This window comes from Aulonocara sp. 'chitande type north' Nkhata Bay, linkage group LG7, assembly GCF_057382095.1.
Source record: "Aulonocara sp. 'chitande type north' Nkhata Bay isolate Kocher_YH1m ecotype deep benthic linkage group LG7, A_spYH_male_GT1.1, whole genome shotgun sequence".
Lineage (NCBI taxonomy): Eukaryota > Metazoa > Chordata > Actinopteri > Cichliformes > Cichlidae > Aulonocara > Aulonocara sp. 'chitande type north' Nkhata Bay.
The window spans coordinates 49218583-49238774 of NC_141350.1; the positions used below are offsets into that span (position 1 = coordinate 49218583).

At 41.6% G+C, this 20192-nt stretch overlaps 2 protein-coding genes and 1 long non-coding RNA gene across 3 annotated transcripts; 2 read left to right on the forward strand and 1 right to left on the reverse strand.

Moving 5' to 3' along the window:
* The first annotated feature begins 1336 nt into the window (after positions 1-1336).
* On the forward strand, positions 1337-2549 carry LOC147326071 (uncharacterized). Its single transcript, XR_015130412.1, has 2 exons — positions 1337-1538; positions 2017-2549. It is a non-coding gene; the product is annotated as an uncharacterized LOC147326071 (long non-coding RNA).
* On the reverse strand, positions 2216-11421 carry alpk2 (alpha-kinase 2). The gene is made up of 10 exons (XM_086300987.1): positions 9580-11421; positions 6999-8538; positions 6765-6912; positions 6481-6608; positions 6329-6373; positions 5934-6232; positions 4227-4315; positions 3919-4136; positions 3765-3813; positions 2216-3668 (listed from the first exon to the last, which is right to left on the reverse strand). The coding sequence occupies exons 1-10, from the start codon at positions 11326-11328 to the stop codon at positions 3461-3463; spliced, it is 4473 nt and encodes a 1490-aa protein (XP_086157113.1). The 5' UTR covers positions 11329-11421; the 3' UTR covers positions 2216-3460.
* Positions 11422-17577: 6156 nt separating this feature from the next.
* Positions 17578-19574, forward strand: LOC147326073 (general transcription factor II-I repeat domain-containing protein 2-like). Its single transcript, XM_086297771.1, has one exon. The coding sequence runs from the start codon at positions 17760-17762 to the stop codon at positions 19572-19574; it is 1815 nt and encodes a 604-aa protein (XP_086153897.1). The 5' UTR covers positions 17578-17759.
* Positions 19575-20192: the final 618 nt, after the last annotated feature.

Here is a 20192-nt window from a genome sequence, read left to right on the forward strand (position 1 = left end):
TAAAAATGCACCTATATTTTTATTCCCTATTGTATTTTAACTCATTTGTTGACCTTCCTCAAAAATGACTGACCGTCTCTTAAAGTGTATTAGTTCTGCACTTCTGCCAACTTACTTCACTCACAAGTTTTCAGAAATCTTTGTAATCCCAGATGGAGCGCTGCTGCTGCACCTTTTTCCCCACCTACATTCTCCAATTCTAACTATTTAAATTCAATTTCCAGGTATCTATGCTGCTGCTGCTTTTTTTTTTTTTTTTTTTTTACAGAAAATTTGTCTGCATTGACAAATATTTGAAAGTTACTACCATCTTTCTCTGTGTGTGCACGTGGGCGGTAAAGGGACCTCAGTTCATTCACACAGGCAATCTAAGAGTTATCAGCTTCAAGGACGAGCAAATAAAAGCCACCCTGCCAGTCCGGGGACATTTTATCAAGCCCTCCTACCCTCAATCTGGTCACAAACAAACCAAAAGCCAACTTTTCTCCTGTAGCTCCTCCTTATAAACGCTTTCACTCACTTAATAATAAATAAAAATCACAGGTGCTATTGAAACAGGTTTGTTTTGTTCTTGTAGGTACACGAACTTTTAATAGATTTGATTTCAGGCTAAACACTTGTTTCTGAGTGAAACACTGGACCCTTCATGTAAAGCTGTTTTCAGTGTCATACAGGCCTTTGTTTACCTGTCAAATTCATGCACGCTGTTATTCTCAGTTTGGTAAAAAAAAAAAAATGTATGAATTACATCTAATTACATGTAGGTTTTATATTTCAAAACCTTCAAGCATCCGTTTCAATATAATCTACATTTCTGGCCGTAGTACCAGCCATATCTATAACTCAACTATTGCAGCAAGTTACTTTTTGCTAACTCTTGTGACATTTGAAACTTGTGGGATTCGTGTGGTTTAGCCATTAACTGTTCATTCACCTGGCAGCTATTGCAGATTAAGTTGTGACCCTAGAACTGATGTTTTTGATCATGAATAAACTCTTAGGAACTTTGGTGTTTAAAATTTAGAACATGTGAAACGGCACATGGCATTATGAGTATTTTAGATTCCTACCTCCAACAAAAATAAGAAATTTCATTTCCACCAAACTGCTATCTGTTTGGGAGCAGCACCTGTCTTAAGTTTGTTGTTGCTGAGCTCACAGTGACTTTCAGTGAATCCTGATTAAGGCCCTGAACAGTTGTATTTAAAAAAAAAAAAAAAAAAAAAGTCTCCCCTCCACCTTCTACCTCTGGTCAGGGTCGATCAATACTTCCCCCGTAGCTTATCACTAATGTGCAACTGGCTGTTTGTCCAAACTCTGCTCTGTCTACATAAAGACTTGGATGGGACAGCCCTGAACCCAAATGCACCACGGATCACTTCACCAACCTGCAGCTGCGGACGCTCTACTGGACTTAAAACTGGCATTAACAAAGCGACACTGGCATGAGCAGGAAGACCGAGAGTAGAAGAGTAACTGCAGGGAAAAGTGCAACTATTAAGTATAAATGAATCTGGAAAGACCTTTTGAAAATTAAGGTGAGTAGACATTTCCCTCCAATAGGTCTGAAGCTTAATGATTGAACGGTTTAAATTGTAAAGAGCTCGGGACCGTCCCCTGTACCGATTCAGCTCAGATGTGTTTAACATTAAAAGTAGACTGAAAACTCATTCAAGCTCATTTGGCATACAGCCTGACCCAGTCTTTAATTTCTTCATTTTAAAGACGTTAAGGCAAACTTGGTAATTGAGTCTCACATGGGTGTCTTTCTTTGTCTCCTTCACACACACAGCTGCAGTCATCCCTACAATCAGTTGGAGGGGGGGAGCGACTAGACTGGACTTTGAACATGCTGAATAAGCCTAGAATATTTACATGACACTATGGCTTTTTTTTTTTTTTTTGGCTTCAACATCTGTTTTGGGTTTGGTTTTTTGGCCAAGTATAAACTGCACAATTCACTTAATCTGGATTTTTCTTTCCTGATTTTGCTCTTTCCCCCCTCTGTTTCACCAGGTCACCCATCAATCACTTTGCACCAACAGCGCCTCTGTCTGCAGAAAACCTTGTCCTCCAGAGCTGTGGAGTGTGACAATGGTGTTTGTTTCCTCTTCGTCAAACGCCATTATCACACTAAATAGCTACAGTGTGAAAAGCCCCTCGACGTACCCCTTCACTTTTGGGTTTAAGTGTTGTTGTGTTTGTGGTGTGTGGGTTTTTTTTTCTTTTTTTTCTAAATTTTAATCCTCTTATTAAATCTGTTGTACAAACTGTAAAGCAAGACTGTATATCAGCTGTGCCAATGACTCTGTGCACATTACACCAGGGCAGGAGATGGAAATAGACATTTGGTGTGTTTATGCATCATATGTGATGCTGAGCCTCTGAGTGTGACCCACTTTCTTTTTGGATTCAAGGTGCTAATTTGCTGCTGGAGACCTTAAAACAGACCTTGGTTTACTACTACTGATGCCAGCTTTGTAAATGTAAAGCTTATTGCACATTTGTCTCTGTTTACCATAAATAAAGTGCTTTTGATCTGTTGCTGACAGATGTTCACATTTCACGGATGCCTTCAAGACCAAGCGGTGAACAAACATACGCAGGAATTTGTATTCCTTCTAGTAATGTTGACTCAACATCTTTCACCTGTCCTACCACGCATATGTGAAAGAAATTAAACATTTGCAACCTGAGTGCGATGCCAGCAATGTGGGTCAGGGTCTGAAAGGTAGACGTGAGGAGTGATCAGAGGCATAATGTATAAAGACTGTTTTAGACTGCAGCTGAATAGCTGGAATATTCCTGGGGTCGTAAAGCCTCTCGATGTCAGATGAATGTGGTATTATAGGGTTCACTCTACGTGCCTTTCCCTATACATGCACTGAATGTGGGTAGCTGGAGGACTTTTACACCAAAGCCTAACTTAGAAATGCTGAGAGATGCTCACAACGGCTCACACTTCTACATACATTCAAGTGATACATCAACTTTATGGGTAAAAATGTCTTTGTTTTGTGTCCAGAGTAGGATCATGATGTCATTCTAAATCAGTCACATGAACAAATATAATGTAACATTAAACTGGATACATGTTCATCAATTATTTGCCAGTTTGCAAAGCGAACACACGCACAAAACAAACCCACACCCATTCATACAACCTAACTTAAAGACATTTCCTCTAATCAATCAATAAAAAGTCCATTAATTTAATGAACTAATAGTTTGAAAATATCCCAGGAGTAGAAAAACAAGAAGAAATCGTTGCTCGCTCATCAGTTCATCAACAGTCTCGTCAGCCCCAACTTGTGCTACATTTGTTACCTTTAAAAAGTTTATAGAAACTGTCCACCAAACTGCAGTATTCAGTCCAAAGTGAATCACGCGAATCACTAAAAAAAGAAAAGGTAACGGATTCAATTCATAATCAAATCCTTAGTCCAGTATTCTCCTCTTGTTATGACTTCCCCTTAACTACTGGCCCAAATGTTTTCTTCTTGGGTGGAGTGGAGCTCTGGGGTTTGGGTTTTGGAGCAGACGCTGGCTTTTTGGCTTTGGGCTGCAGGGATTTGAGACCTAGCATCTCACAGTACACATTACACTGATGCAAGGCCTTAAACTGGTCTATGAAGGAGGTGCCACAGTTTCCTTTGAATCCCTTGTATCTACAAAGAAAATAAATAACATTAAGAGATCAGTTAGTTCAAAATCACAGTTTGCACGTAGAGTATCTTTGGTCACAAAAAAATGTACATACTCACCCTTTCTTACAGGTGGCTATTCCCACATCAGTAAGCTTCATGCCAACTCCTGAAAAGCAACAAATCACATAGGTGTTTAGATTTCTAACCTGCAAAGAAATAGGTCCCACAAAAAACATATTTTAAAATTTTTTATTTTAATTGTTTCCCTGACCTTGCATGTCAGTAACCAGCAGGTTGCCGTCGGTTTTTTGGTAAACCCAATGCTGGAAAGCACAGCATTTCTGTCCTGCCTCTGAATCACGCCTCATCAGGTTGATCTCTTTGCCATCCTTGACTGAATATTTAACAAAGTTCCCGATTAGCTCCTCTTCCAGCGTGGCGTAGGGGATGTCATTCGACGGACGGTGAATCAGGTAGATGGGAATTATCCTGGTGAATGCCCCAAAAAAAGTGTATCCGGTTAAAAGCGAATTAATGTAGTGAAGAAATTATAACGAGCTTATCAAACGTGTCACTCACTCTGGGATGTCTCCGAAGGCTTCAGTGGACTGAGCAGCAGAAGTGTAAGCTTTGATGTACTCTCTTGCTGTGTTCTGGACCTGGCATTCCTGCAGACCATTAAAAATAAATAAAATAATAAAATGAAACAGAATGAAGTGAACTGAATCAATTGGTGAGAATTTTATCTTTTAATCCAACTTTTAACACACATACAAAGAAAAAAATTGCAGTATGTTCTGTAGAACAGCATACTGTCTATTACAGACACTTTGGAGTTGTAAAATAAGAATACTATCATTATGATGCATGTAGTTGAAGACAAAAGTAAAACTTCCTTTGTAGTCTGGTAAAAGAGCACTTTTGATCTTTCCTTTATGGCTTATAGATGTTATAAAAGTGTGCTGTTTAACTTTCGTTAAGGCTTAAAGTTTACAATATTGAGAGAATGGCCACTTTGAGTGACAGGTATGTGCTAAATACGCCATTAGCTGTCAAATACTGTGGTGTACTGGGGCTTAACTGCAGTTAAAGCTGGCCCAAGAGGTCCGTTTTGCAGTGTTTGGTGATTGAAACTCAAGTGTGGTCTAGCAGCTTAAAACAATTGTTTTAAGCTGCTAGACCACACACCAGCACATTTAAATGGGCTAGTGCTACCTAGCATGTCTCCCTCACAGTCAAGAGTCACTTCAGTCTCCAAAAAAAAAAAAATGATAGCAACAACCATAAAGCTAATCATATATAGACTGTGTATAAAATGTAACTGAGTTCCTGTTATGAAGATTCACCCTGAGCTTTAACACTGTCACTACCTTACTGTTTTGAAACTGGACACAATTAGTCCAAATTAGGTTTTGCAGTCAGATATCTAACGATAACTAACTTGGCCACCATAGTGGACGTGTGACAGTGTAGAGTCACATCACTAAGGCCCCAGCCACACTTAAGAATGGTCTAAAAGCATAGGGGAACCGCGGGTCATTAGGGAAAAACAGGTATGCTCCAACCAGCTGGTGAGTGGTTGCTCAGATTGATAGCCCCAGTAACAAAGGCTTAGAGATTAGTCGGTGAGCTCCTAACAACCACAGCTGCTAGAGAGAAAATGTGTTCACCAGTCAGTTGACAGAAACCTTCTTTTGACTGATTCGATCGCTGGCTGATTGCTACGGTTCTAACATGATAACATGGAAGATGCTAACATGTCTGCAAACATGCCAACTGCAGCACTGAGACACAACGTTTACTTTGATTCTGGTTCATGTTGTACTTTCTCAAGGTTTGCCACTGCATGGCTAGAGCTTAGCAAGTGTTTGCAGACAAGTCAGTGTCTTCCATGCAAACCACAGGTGACTGCACCAACATGCTAACAACCAAAGCAATCACAAGGAGGTTTTTGGTGCAGTGTCATCTTTCCAACAGCCACCAACCCCTCCCCATGCACCCTCTCTAATGAGGTGCAATTACCTTAAAATATGATCTGCTTTGTCCTCTTTTTTGACTCTAATGGAGACCGTAATTTCCAAAATTAGCCTCATGTTTTACTTTGTAAAATTAAAAATTAAAAGTAAATTGAAAGTAAAATTGAAACTAGTGACAGAGGCTAGATATCATCAGGAGAGTTAGCGAGGGCGTAGTGAGCTAAGGGCTGTTTTCCTACAGTCTTCTATAATCTCATAATTACTCCTTGAGCCATGAAGAATTACTACACACTAATTGTGATATTCGTACCTCCACAGCCAAGGTGAAGTTCTTCTGAACAAGCTCGTCATTGTTCTTGGTCCCATAGCTGATAGCATTGTGCACTTTGAGCACACAGGAGTGACCTGGCAGTAACAGGGGTATCTGACCCGCATGCAGCTTGGTCCGGAAAGCCCGCCGATGCATGCCCTCCCCAAAGTATTCCTTCTCGGTGATCATACTGATAGGATGGCTGTCTCCAAAGTATTGATCGGATAAGAAATCGTCTTTGAACAAGAGTCTGGAGAAATGGGCGTCCTCTTCTTCACTGCTAACCTCAACAGGGTCAGCTGGGGAGGAAAAAAATATAGACACAATATTACATCTAGGGTCTTCTTTTTAAAGCTCAGCTGTATAAAGTAACATGCTCCTAAATCTTAACTCACATGAAATGGTTTTTGGAGCCAGGGGGATGACAACCTCACTGAGCACTGTGAAATAACAGGGAAAATAAAAAATGTAGTTTTCATTTATATACATCATGTAAACATTTTAAACATTTTCACTTTCAAAAATGAGCTAAATTTTTTTTTGTTACCTTCATATGTGAGCAGGTAGTCCAAGCTGACTGAGCCATATAAGCTGCTGAGCTGGCAGAGGTACTTGCCCAGATCTTTGTGAGAAGCATTGCTGATGGTCAGGGTCACTCTGCTCTCATCCCCTGCACTTCAGACAAAGGGACAGTGTTACTCAGTAGAAGAAAACAGACACGCCCTGTGGGTTGCAAAGCAGCTTGCAGATACAAAGCAGCTGCAGGGAAGCTAAACCAGCTCGGTAGGACATTATTATTGCTAAAAATGACATAAAAGTCATATGAATTACCTTCTTTTCATCTCAGCCAGGACAGTACCCTCTCTGCTCCAGGTCACAGTGTAGGCCGAGGTTACAGCAGCAAACTGACACCACAGGCACAGACTCTGGGGGTCACCACTCACGGGCACTGCCTGTATAGGCTTCACCACCTTGGGCTCTGCAGATATTATGATAGGCTTTAATAATGCCATGTGAACTATGTGTTTCCATGCAGAGGACTAGCTGTTCAATCAATTCCCGTACCTTCCTTGGGTGGAATCCTCTGTTTGACCACTTCACTGTACGCCTTCTTACGAGTTCCTCCAACATCAGTCTTGAGCTCAGCTTCCTTTCCTTTTGCTGACACATCTGACTTTGGTAGTTTAGACTCCAAAATGCTCACAATCTTCCCAAACTTATCCTCTGACAGACGTCGCCTTTTAACCACATCATCATTCAGAGGACTTGTAAAGTTCTTTGGCTGGTGGCCCTTATCGTCTGTGGGATGTGGAGGTTGTTCTCCCTCTGACGCTTTAGCCTCCGATTGCTGCTGGGACTTTATTTCGGCTACATCTGGCTGTTCGCTTTCCTTTTGAGCTTTGCCAGCTTTGGCACCCAACTTAGATTCGAACAGCTCGATTCTTCCTTTTGCAGTCTTTGATTTTGCTCCATTCTCCACTTCAGCCAGTGGCTCCCCCGGCGCTGTATTCTGACCATGTTTCTTTTTCTTCTTGCTGTGTGGCTTGCTTGTTGCCTTCTCGGTTACACCTGTCTCAATAACCAATGTAGCCTCCTTGGCCTCAAGTCCAGATTGACTGTTCTCACTGCTATGATTTTCTCCAATAGTAGGGTGAGTTTCTTGCTGGTTGGAGGTCTGCTGAGCAGAAACACGGTGACATTTGCTTTCCTGTTTTTTGGAAGGTTGGGTGAAATGATGATGACCGGCCGATTTATCCTTTTTGAATCGTGTTTTTCCCTCTGAGGTGTTCTTGTGGGTTTTGTGAGGCATCTTTTCAGTCTTTTTATGAGTCAGATCAGTCTTCTCCGATTTAATAGCTTTGGGTTTTACGGGCTTGGAGACAAATGGATCATAAATATCTAAAGTCATGCATGCAATGTGTTTCTCTTTTGAAATGAAGAGATTTTCAGCGTGGATAGGGATGAAGTTTTCTAGTTCCCTATTGAAGTCATCAATCTCCTCAAATATTGTCTTTCTAGAAAAGAAAGAGTCTATAGTGTCACTAGTTTTCAAGTCTTGTAGTCCTTCTGGTGAAGATCTCTCAGCAGTCTTTGTTGTATTCTGCTTTTCATGAATCAACTCCTCACCGCCTTCCAGAGATGTTTTGTTAGTAATTCCATCCGGGGTTGGCAAGACAGCACTCTGTCTTACTTGATTGCAACTGTTGTTATTGAGAGAGCCTTTCAAACAAATCTGATCACCTTCCAAACTGCTGCTTGTCCTACAGTTGAGGGAAGGGCCAATACTGACCGGAGCTAAGGGCATAATAAATGTGGGACTGTCCCTCTGCGCCTCCACCTGACGTGCTCTATCAAGGTCTGGCAACGTGCCAATAGACACGCAGTTGTCCGCATTAAAATGCAGGCCAGGTTGTGTGTCTCCACCTGGCACGTTTGAGTTTGTCAGAGCGTCCGCGGTGAGGACACTAAAATCAGTTATTGATTTGTTTTCATCCCTATTGACTTCTGATCGCCCACAGCTCAGTTTAGCTTCTGGCTCGGCCACTGAGCCCAGCTGGACAAGCCTGTGTTCATCTGTCACTTCACACAGTCTATCTCCAACAGGCTGATAGAGAAAAGGACAAAGAACAACAAAGTGTTAAACTGAGAATTAAAAAAAGTTCTCTTTCAGTTTCCTTTATGGTTGCACATAGACAAACACAGAACACTGTAACAGTGCTGTTAATATACTGCCTTAGGGTTCAGTATCAGGCAATTACACTAAAGACTGATCAGATATTTGTTATTTTAGCACGTACCTTTCTATAGAGCCAAAAATCAGACGTTTATAAAACACCATGCTTCTATACCCAATCCACCAGTCCATATGTCCTGCATGCAACTGGAACCCTGACTGTCAGTGTTAAAGACTGTACCTCCAGCTGCAATTGCACCTCTAAGTCAACCAAAAGCAGTCTCCTGGCCCCAAGACCCTGTCAGGGTCCTGATCGTGGCTTTTTAAAGGAGATGTGGTGGAAATGGGTGTGTCAAAGGGTGCGTACAAATAGAGAGAGGGCAATGGAGGGTCGTGTTTCAGTTTTCAGCTGTGCTCTCCTCTCACCCTGACATGCCAAGGATGCATGCTATTATCACTGGACTCTCAGCTATTATTAGGTGCCATTTCTGTCAATCCAAAGTTTTCCTCTTAGGCACTCATTTTTCCCTCAGCACCCACAGTTGTCAGTCTTTGAGGTTGGGAGCCAAACGACTTATCCAATCAAGGCTGTGGGTGCAAGGACTTGGTTGCAAACTGAATGGCTCCAATCCAAAGCAAGCCGACAATGCTCGCGAGCCTGGTGTGTGGTGACATATGTGGATTTTATATTCAGCGCAACTCATGACTGGCTTAGTGATATTAGAGGTATGACAACGCCGACAAGGACAAGAGCAGGAATGTTTTTTAACTTTGTGCCTGTGTTTCTAAAGGGCATGACTGATTTGTCTGCTGGCCAACGATGCTGTTGGCCATCATGCAAACAGACAGACTGGAAAGAGTTGCACACATCCCCCAAGCACGACTGCAAAATATTCTGTAATAGTTCATGTTTTCACTTCATACTGATCACAAACTTTTACCTCTCAAGTGTTCAAAGATCTATCATCTTACCTCCTTGGTTATTAAATCTGTAGGAGGGTCCAAATCTGTATCTTCTATTATGCTCAGTACGACTGGGGTTTTTTCATCGATGATGAAATGTTCTGTGTCCTGGGACTCTGCACATTCATCAAACGGAGAGAGGTCCAGATCAGCAGAAGTAGATCCAGGCATCAGTGTAACCACAGTTGCATCTGCTGTGTTTTCTCCTGAAGAGGCCACCGTTGTACCAGGTGCACCTCTGGATGGGGAACACTTGTCTCCCTGTGTGGTGGGTGTTGGATCGCAGAAGGATTCAGCCCCCTCTGTGTGATGGGGTTCAAGTCCTGTAGAGTCGAGGTACAAAGAGAGACAGCCTTGCCCAGAGTGGATGGAGCTCTCTGAGATGTTTTGTGCACTTAGAGGTTGATCCTGCACGCCCATTTGTGCCTTAGCTGTTGTTTCTAGATTGTGTCCTTCTTTCACAGTCTCTGCTTCTGTATGAGTATTTACCTCTGATAGAGCCTGTGTCAATGCATCTATTTCAGCCCCTATTTCTGAAAAGGCTGATGTGAAGTCCTCAGATGGAGCTACAATGATCCCAGTCCAATCTGAGAGTGCACTTGCCCAGCTGTCTACTGATGACCACCTCTCAATTGGTGGCCCCCAACCTTTGGTGTCATCGCCCGTCCAGCCAATCCCCTTGCTACCTTCAGGGTTGTAATGTGAAACCTGTGTCTCTCTTGGGGAACACGACAAGTGACTGGCAGGAGAGAGAGCTTCTTGGATCACAGAGTGATGCAAAACATCCCGATCTTCTGTATCATCACCAGCCAGATACTGATGTGCGTCCTGCCAGACCTCCATAGGGCTGTTGCCGCGCTGCGGGGTTGCTCCAGTGACCTCTGCTTCTCCTTCTCTCTCATCATTTAGAAACATAAAGTATTCCTCACAAGCATCTACAGCAGGTGTTCTTAGCCCCAAGTGTTCACTCACATCTGGCTCATTATTCTCTGTGGATTGTTCCTCACAAGAGCTGTGATGACATCCTGTCACGTCTGATGAATCACACATCACTACATGTTTATCACAGTCACGGTTCACTTGTTCCACACTTGTTTGTGATAATGGCTGGTATTCAGAACATTTAATCTCACCGGGAGCTATACTTGGGCTTACAATGAAGTCCTGCGTGTCACTTTCAAAGATATAAAGATCTGACAAAGGCGCTACAGCCATATCGCTATCTGAACTGTCTGACTGAGGTGATAACGACCTAAATAATGGAGGTTTGTTTTCAGAGCTGAAATTGGGACTGGAGTAGGGGACAGTGACAGACTGCTCCATCAAACCTTCAAGTGTGAGTGACACAGCCCCAAAAGATTCAGGTGGAGTATGTCCTTCCATGAGAAGAGATGAAGCAGATTCAGACTGAGGTAAAATGAGGTCCTGACAGAGTTGACGTATTAGAGGTGATTTCCTTCCTGACTGGCTCAAACAGCGCTGAACCCTGGAATTGTCATCCGTTGGTGGAGCCTCTGAGGAAAGCGAAAACTGCTCTGATACATTTTGGATGGACGATAAAGACTTTAGGCTGTGTGGGTCTGCAGAAACATGTGGATGTGTGGATTTATCAGTGGTGTCTGAAAGACAGTGCGCAGTCTCTGTTCCAGACAGCTTGTCTACTGAGGGGCTGTGCATAACCGAGTCAAAATCCACAGTCTGACTGTCTGTCAGAGCCGGCTGACTTTGGCTGTCTGCGCAAGGAAGTGACGCGTCCATGGGGACTTCTAGTCGAGCGTCTCGGGGAGGTTGTCAAAAAAACTGACAGCAACATGAGGCCGACAAAGTTTTGTGTACAGTGACAGATTTGTTGCACCTTCTGTCATTATTCCATCCCAGAGTACATTTGGATCCTTGTTTATCTAATTCAGTATCTGCAAAGTGACACATGAGGTTAGCATAAAATTCAAATAAATAAACAGTTAAAATGCAAAGATGTGAAAGAGAATCTCTGGCTTGAGTCTTAAGTTTGAATTTACTTCCCTGAAGTATCTGAAGCAAAAGCTACTATCTCCTTTCAGCTGTCAGTTTGCATTTTGCTTATCTAAGCAGCAGGAGATGGTTCATTCAGAGGCATGTTGCATCTATTTCAAGGACGTTTAAGACACACTTGACATATCTTATCAACGGGAAGCCATCCTGCCATTACTTCTTTGCTGATAAAGAAGTCTGCCTCGTGATGCTTTTCTTGTTGCCAGTGGAAGATTGTGCTTTCTAAAGTCTATTTTCTTGAATAGTCAAGTGGTGGTGAAATGTGCATTGACTACATTATCAATATACTATTTATTTGACGAACCAAAAGGTGCAAAGTTGGGATTCTTTGTGAAAACAAAAAAAGTTAATTAAAAATGTAATGATTGTTGCTAACCTGATACCTGATGTTCCTGAAGCTACAGGGAAGGTACCATCTCTGGTCTATATCTATTATCATTATTGCTATAGTATAGTTAGTTAAGCCCCTTCACATTCATCTTAATTTCAATTTCAGTTGTACAGCAATACCTCACTGTTATTTTTCAGACTACAGCAGCAATTATTTGGTGTCTCTACGTGACTTTAGCATCGTTAAAATGCCATTGCAGACAATCCGACACACGTGCAGCGGGCAATATATGAAGTGTTGATGGTGGAGACTTTAAATCATGCACACTGATATACAAGATTTCTGGAGGGGAGGTTGTGGCACAGACACTGGAAAAATACCAGAACATCTTTACCCGTGACCTGCATTTGCCACATTCATTCCTGCTGCACGGAAGGACACGTCGCACAGCCCTCCACCTCAGATGTTTACTATGAAATTCAAATCCTACCTACTCTGAGTTTATTGACAAACTTATATTTGAAACTGATTTCACAATGATTTTAGACAGAAAAAAAAATCAATGTAAAAAATCACCAACATCATTTTTCTGTATCACAATAAAGCCAGTTAATTTGATGAATGACCTTAATACCAACCAAAGTAAATTGAATTTTTTCTTGTGTCATGTCGTGCATTTCTTAACCCCATATTGAGACTTTGTTAAGATATGACAGCACATTTCACTCTTGCACATGCAATTCAAAGCAGTTTTGGTGGCAGGATTGAATGGCGTAATGTAAATGTGTTTGGGTTTGAATTCTTCTTGTGGATCTTTCAAAATAAAACCAACCTCAGCCAAATAACCTCCCCAAGTGTGCTGCATCTATTTTCAATTTTTTGCCTGAAAAGCTTTTGAACAAAGTTTTGATAATATCAGCACAGGCTGCCTGATAATGTAAGCATTTCCTGACAGTCACACATTAAAAATGAGAGGGAGATGAAAACCGAAATAATATAATAATAATAATAAATAACCAAGCGTCTCTTGTGTATCGTGTAGCACAGCGGAGTTTATGCGTCCACATATCCACATGAAGTGTGACTGTCCACGTTTACCATTCCAAAGAAAGCCACAAACAAATGTCTAACAAGTCATGACACAAGTGAATCATAAAGGATAAAAGTATAACTATTACTCCAGGCATTAAAACAGTTGTCTATCTGGTGAGGTGGGGGGGATTTCCAGCCATGCAAGTAGTACGTACCCTTTTGATAGCCGTATGGTTGAGAATATAGACCTATGATGTAGGACTTCAGTACAAGCATAGGCAGAGCTGGCGGTCTCGGGGTGTGAGTCTATTTTTAAATGTTGTCTCCCCACAAGTACAAAGTCGGTTACCTGATATAGTGGACATGTGCCGATCTAACACCCGATATCTATATTTACAGGCCGTTTCAATGATGGCCTACTTTACAGACTGAAGACTTGAGTTGCGGTTGTTTAATTGTCTGTTTGGTTTCTTGTTCAATTGTAGATTCTGATTGCAGGAAAAAAAAATCTTAAAATCTTGTTTGTTTCTGTCCCATCCCCAATAACCCCAGTTTACAGCGGTATTTAAATAACAACAGATATTACACATATAATAAAATACAGCATATACTATTTCAGTTATTTTCATGTAATTAAAGTTCCTGTCTGATTAAACTGTGCTAGTGGCACACCTTTAACAATGAGGGCTATTTTCCTTGAGAAATTAATACCCCTTCAACTACTCTGGCAAAGCAACAATGCCCTGTTGTCAGTGGTGAAGAGTTCTGGGAAACGAAGCAAATTATCTTTTGAGATGTGGATTCAGAGAGTGATCGTCTTATAGTGCTATACCATACTCATCGTATGCTAAATGTGAAGAAAGAATCTGAAGACCGATGAGTCATTTGGTTACTTCAGGACAGTGATGTCAAATTCATTTTAAATCATGGACCACTTTGTTCTTAGGTGGGCCGGACTGGTGAAACTACTTTTTCTATCAGCCCAAAGAAGTTTAACTACTCATTTACTCTCAAATATATCTTTATATCGGAAAAAAGAAATTCAAAATGTACACTTCATCTCAGTTTTTCTGCACAAAATGAAATGCTTATGGAGAAATTAGATAGTTACAAGTTTTAGGGCTGAAATTTGTAAGAAATAAATGTGTAAAACTGGAGAATATTTCTGTTCATTCATTGCCCGGGATGTCCTCTAATTATAAAACTGAAAGTATTTGTGAATTACAATGAAAAATGAAAGGATTATTTTTTCACTGTTGGCCCATTATGAACAAAAACAATCCAAAACAGACATTCCAGTAGTAGATGGTGAAAAAACAGGAAGTTAACTGTTATTTATTATTATCTATTACTTCATTACTTTGGTGTAGCATGAATGGTCATAATGGAGCTCTTTATCAGCAGGACAAACTGTAAAATATCTTCTCTCTTAGCTAATCTTTCCCATGTTCCTGTCTTTAAGGGATGGACAGATTTATAACTAAGTGATTCGAGGCTGTTGCATCATCCTCCCTGGAACAGGTGAGAGGACGGGAACGGATCATTTTACCGCTTTAAAATCAGCACATTGTAAATAGTAGTTTAGGAGCCAGCACTGTCCAATAAAACAGCAATACATCAAAACTAAGAGAAAAAAATATCAGTGTAACAGATTTTCTATGACTATTTTGGTTTAATCCTTTCAAACTCTAAAACAACAACAACAGCTTTGACAAAGCACTGCGTCATAATTGTTTGTTGTGCATGCAAATCAGTGACACGTTTCCTGAATGACTGGATGAGGACACAAACCATTGAAACCGTGTCATATCATTTTACTCATTTGTGCCATTATGTAACGCTCGCGTCCTCACAGCTGTTGCTTTCCTGTCGGGGGCTTTGAAAATCTACCAAGCAACACAGGGAATATTAATGGACATTTAGTGTGTATCTGTTTGTCCTCGCTGCGTTTGTTTTTGCTTAAATTTTCATTCTTCTGTTGGGATCTTCTGTTATTTTACTTTAGAAAAAAGATCTGAGGCCGGATTTGGTATTTTGTGGTAACATTTTAGATTTAGAAAATGAAATCACAGTCCAAACACATGCATGGAGTTAGGCTGTAGGTGTGAATGTGTTGTTGAGTATATGCCAGCATGCGCCTTGCCTTTTGTCCATTGGCAGTTGGAATAAGTTTTACCTCCCCTGAATTGTATAGATGGAAAAGTTATTGATTTAATGAATCTGAACTTGTTATAATGTAACTGTTAAAGGATATGCATTTTTTCTGCCATAGATTCACAGGGTGCTGTGGCTGTCATGATCCTGGCCTAGGTCTGTTTCTGGGTCTTGTGGTTGAATCCTTTGTTATATTTTCTTCTTTTGGAGTCTTAGTTTGCCTTTTGAGTCTTCATCTCCCTTATGATAAGTACATATATGTGATGGTGTTTCTCCGTTTACTTATAATACTTATTTCTAGTTTTAATTTGGGGATTTCTTCAGTGTCTTGGGTTTAGTTTACTTTTTCCCTTTCCAGGGGAAGCCATGTCTGCTTTCCCAGGTTGCCCTTCTTTGTGCGTCTCTTAACTTCCCCACATTTCTCCAGCCAGTTGTGGATTTAGTTTATTCTCCTAACGGACTTTGTTGGAGTTTGTTTTGTTTTTGGTTTAGTTTCCATCCATCTGTATTTGGCTCCAAAACTCTGCATTTCATGATGGCGGCAGGCTTGATCGGTACCAAGTGGACCGACGTACACATTTCTGGGTGTTCACCTTAACAATAAACTGGACTGGTCAAAACAAGAAGGGCCAAAGTCAGCTCCATTTACTGGGCAGGCTGAAGTCTTTTGGGATGTGCAGAACATTACAAAGGACCTTTTATGACACTGTGATGGCTTCTGCTATCTTTTATACGGTTCTCTGCTGGGGAGGTGGAACCACAGAGAGGGATAGGAAATGGTTTAATAGACTAGTAAAGAGGGCTAGCTCTGTTCTGGACAGTCCCCTAGAGCCCATAGAGCAGAGGGTGAGAGGAAGATGTTAGTCAACCTAAGGTCCATATTCCAATTTCTTCGTTCTGTTGGTTGGATAGAGTTTTATTTGTTACACAAAAACACAATCGTAAAGTATTTTTGCAGCATTACAAACCTTAAAACTATTTTTTAAAAGCATTTGGCAGACAAGTTGCTCCACCACGAGCATGTCATTGGGACGTGGCCCCATGGAGTCGTGTAGTCATGGAGAGAAAAGTATCATCTTACCAAAGCAAGATGTATTTTTACACCATGTTGTTACACCAACTTGTTCAGCCCGACATGTGCTCCCTCTCTCTTTCTCTCTCCCAGAACTTCTAGGGCAGTATGGCGGGGGTGAGAATGGTCCCGCACATGAAACAAGTGTGCGTCACAGCCGTGTTTTGTTTTTGCGTGTACGTGAGAGCGTCAGCTAAAGGATGATGTTCCATAACCAATTAAGGCGAGGTCACCAGAACAGAGAAATGCATTACACCAGTCTTATGAAAGAAATACTTGGCTTTAATGTTACGCTGTTGTATGAAGACATTATTTACATAATGACACACTAAATGCTGCAGCTGGAAAACTTGTCTAAAATTTGAGTGATACAGATTTTTTTGTCAAACATGAGCTAAACAGATCTATTATTAGGAGTTTTTAAATCACTTGACAACATTTTACAAAAGCAGAGACTACTCAAGTAAAAATGTAATGTGTGTCTTTGTGTATGTGGCAGAGAAAAGCAACACAATGGAGAAAACAATGTTTTTCTTTAAGGCTGCTCACCAAACATTTTGCATCTTGATAGAACCAAACTTGTCGTAACTTTAAGTGCTTTCATGGAAACGTAGCCGTGTGTTTTGCGTCACCAAACATTTAAAACCTTTTGCCGTGATCTCGTCAATCAGTTTCACTTTAAGATGAGTCACTGACATGGAAAGTGAAGTGAAAACATGGTCTAATTCAAACGTATTGTCTTGGCCAGAACAGTTAATGGTAGGGAAAGGATGGTGGGGTGAGCTATGAGTCAGTTGCAAGAAAAGCACTTAGACACTCAAGAGGAGTGTTCGATGTATTTTTCTGTAATTTCAGTAAAAGAAAAAGGCCTTTATATATATATATATATATATATATATATATTAGGGGTGCAACGATATTCGTATCGATATTGAACCGTTCGATACAGTGCTTTCGGTTCGGTACGCATATGTATCGAACAATACAACATTTGTAATTTATTTTATCAACTTTCCTTCTGACGATGCTGTCTGTGTTGAGCGCTCAGTGAATCTGCGTTCGACTACTCCGCCTAGGCTGCACTGTCGAGCGCAGATCCACTGAGCGCTCAACACAGACAGCATAGTCAGAAGGAAGAGCGCAGGGCACCTCCCCCACCCTCATTCAGATCTGGCGTTTGGAATTATTTTGGTTTTCATGTGACGTATGACCCTGAAGGTAAGCGAGTCATGGATTAAAGCAGTATGTTGGATGTGCCATGCAATGCTCAATTACATGGGTGGGAACTAGTGTGTTAGCGCAGTTAGCTCGTTAACGTGTTGGCTGTCTAGCCCAGGCATGGGCGAACTACGGCCCGGGGGCCACGTGCGGCCCGTTAAACGTTTTGATCCGGCCCGCCAAACTTGAAAAAAATGTAATAAATTAACCTTGTTAATGTTTTATTTCCCCTGCAATTCTGATGTTTCCTCACTAGATGGCGCACTCTAGATATATTGGCTTTGTTGAGGTGAAGCGGCGTAGGCCTATTACTCCACGTTTGCACTTTACCCTGTGACCTACCGCCCCTCTATGAAGATGAGCGGACCCAAGAAAAGGAAAGTGGACAGAGAATGTCGAGTGTTCAAAAAGGAGTGGACAACTAAATATTTTTTCACTGAACACCGATCATCTGCTGTTTGCCTGATATGCCAAGAAACTGTGGCGGTTTTTAAAGAGTATAATATTAGCCGTCACTTTGCCACAAAGCACGCAAATTATGCTAGCAAGCTCTCAACAAAAGAACGGGAATCTGCTGCTGAGAAGTTGGCAGCTAATTTGAAGGCTCAGCAAAGTTTTTTTCACCGTCAAACTGCCATTCAAGAGTCAAGTACCAAGGCCAGTTTTATGCTTTCATTCAAAATAGCAAAGGCCAGCAAACCACTGTCAGAGGGCGAGTTTTTAAAAGAATGTATGGTAGAGACAGCAGGTATTTTGTGCCCGGAGACCAAAGACAAATTTGAGAAAATCAGTTTATCACGGCGGACAGTGACTCGCCGTGTAGAACTAATAGATGAAGATATCACCAGCATATTAAACAAAAAGGCGAAGTCATTCACTTTTTATTCTTTAGCACTGGATGAAAGCAACGATGTCAAAGACACTGCTCAGCTCCTCATTTTTATCCGAGGAATCAACGAAACCTTTGAAATAACGGAGGAGTTTTTGACAATGGAGTCTCTGAAAGGACAAACACGGGGAGAGGACTTGTTTGAACGAGTGTCTGCTGCCATCGAAAACATGAAGCTTCCCTGGAGTAAGCTTGTTAACGTCACCACAGATGGATCTCCAAATTTAACGGGAAAAAACGTTGGCCTGCTGAGGAGAATCCAGAATAAAGTGAAAGATGAAAACTCTGACCAGGATGTGATTTTCCTCCACTGCATCATCCACCAGGAATCTCTATGTAAATCGGTGTTACAGCTGAATCATGTTGTGAATCCTGTGGTGAAACTTGTCAACTTCATACGCGCACGGGGACTTCAGCACCGTCAGTTCATTGCGTTCCTGGAGGAAACTGATGCGGATCACCAGGACCTGCTTTATCACTCCCGTGTCCGCTGGTTGAGTTTGGGCAAAGTGTTTCAACGAGTGTGGGAGCTCAAAGAGGAGATTGGCGTGTTTTTGGAGCGGCAGGGGAAGACTGATGAATTTCCTGAGCTGAGCAACAAGAGCTGGATGTGTGACTTCGCGTTTGCTACAGACGTATTTTCACACTTGAATGAGCTCAATGTGAAACTGCAGGGGAAGGAGCAGTTTGTGCATGACATGCACACAAACGTGAAAGCCTTCAAATCCAAGCTGGCTTTATTCTCCAGGCAGATTTTGAACAAGTCATTCACTCATTTTCCTACACTAGCCACGCTGAAAGAGGCCGGAGCAAAAGTAAAGAAATACAGTGAGTCACTGGATGCACTGCATGGAGAATTCTGCCGTCGGTTTTTGGATTTCGATAAAATTGACAAGTCACTTCAATTGGTGGCCTTACCTCTGTCACAAGACCCCGAAACAGCTCCAGAGGAGCTTCAGCTCGAACTCATCGACCTTCAGTCTGACCCTGCCTTAAAAGAGAAGTTCAGCTCTCTGAAACTAAATGACTTCTATGCTTCACTCAATGATGCCGCGTTTCCAAATCTAAGGCGAAAAGCGCAGATGATGTTGGCTTTGTTCGGCTCTACCTTCGTGTGTGAACAGACATTCAGCGTCATGAACATCAACAAAGCCAGCCACAGATCCAAGTTAACAGACCTACACCTCAGATCAATCCTGAGAATCGCCACAACAAAACTAACTCCAGACTTTGATGCGCTGGCTAAAAAAGGAGACCAACAACACTGCTCCCATTAAAATGTGTGTCTCTCCGTGATACGCACGTTGTTAAAATGAACAGTGCGCGCAGATCAAATATAACGCTTCACAGACTGACTTGCTGCAACTGTTTCGTCCTTGCACTGGTCGTTGTTGACTTTTGGCACCGGGGAAACAAATTGAATAAAAGGAACAGGACAAGTACATCTGCATCTCCTACCGTTTTTGGAAAAAAAAAAAAGAGTTAGGAGGAGAGTGATGTGATATCCTGAAGGATAACAGAACTTTCAGTGCTTTAAAATAAAATATTCATTTATTTGATTTTCAGTGTTTAAAGGCTCATTTCGAAGTCAGAGATTTTATTGTAATGCTTTTCTTCATTTTCATTGGAAATTAAAGCACATGTTTTCTCCATATCCCAAGATGTGTATTTTTCCCCCAATGAGGTGATGTTTTCAAAGCATGCCATCTATCTACTCCTGTTCCGGCCCCTTTGTCAAATGTTAGAACTCAATGTGGCCCACGAATCAAAAAGTTTGCCCACCCCTGGTCTAGCCCCATGCACGGGGCGATCGGCGGTAGCTCGTTAACGGAGATTTGCCGTGTTGTGGCGTTAAGGTCATTTCAACGAGATTAACCTGAAAGCACTAGTGGGAA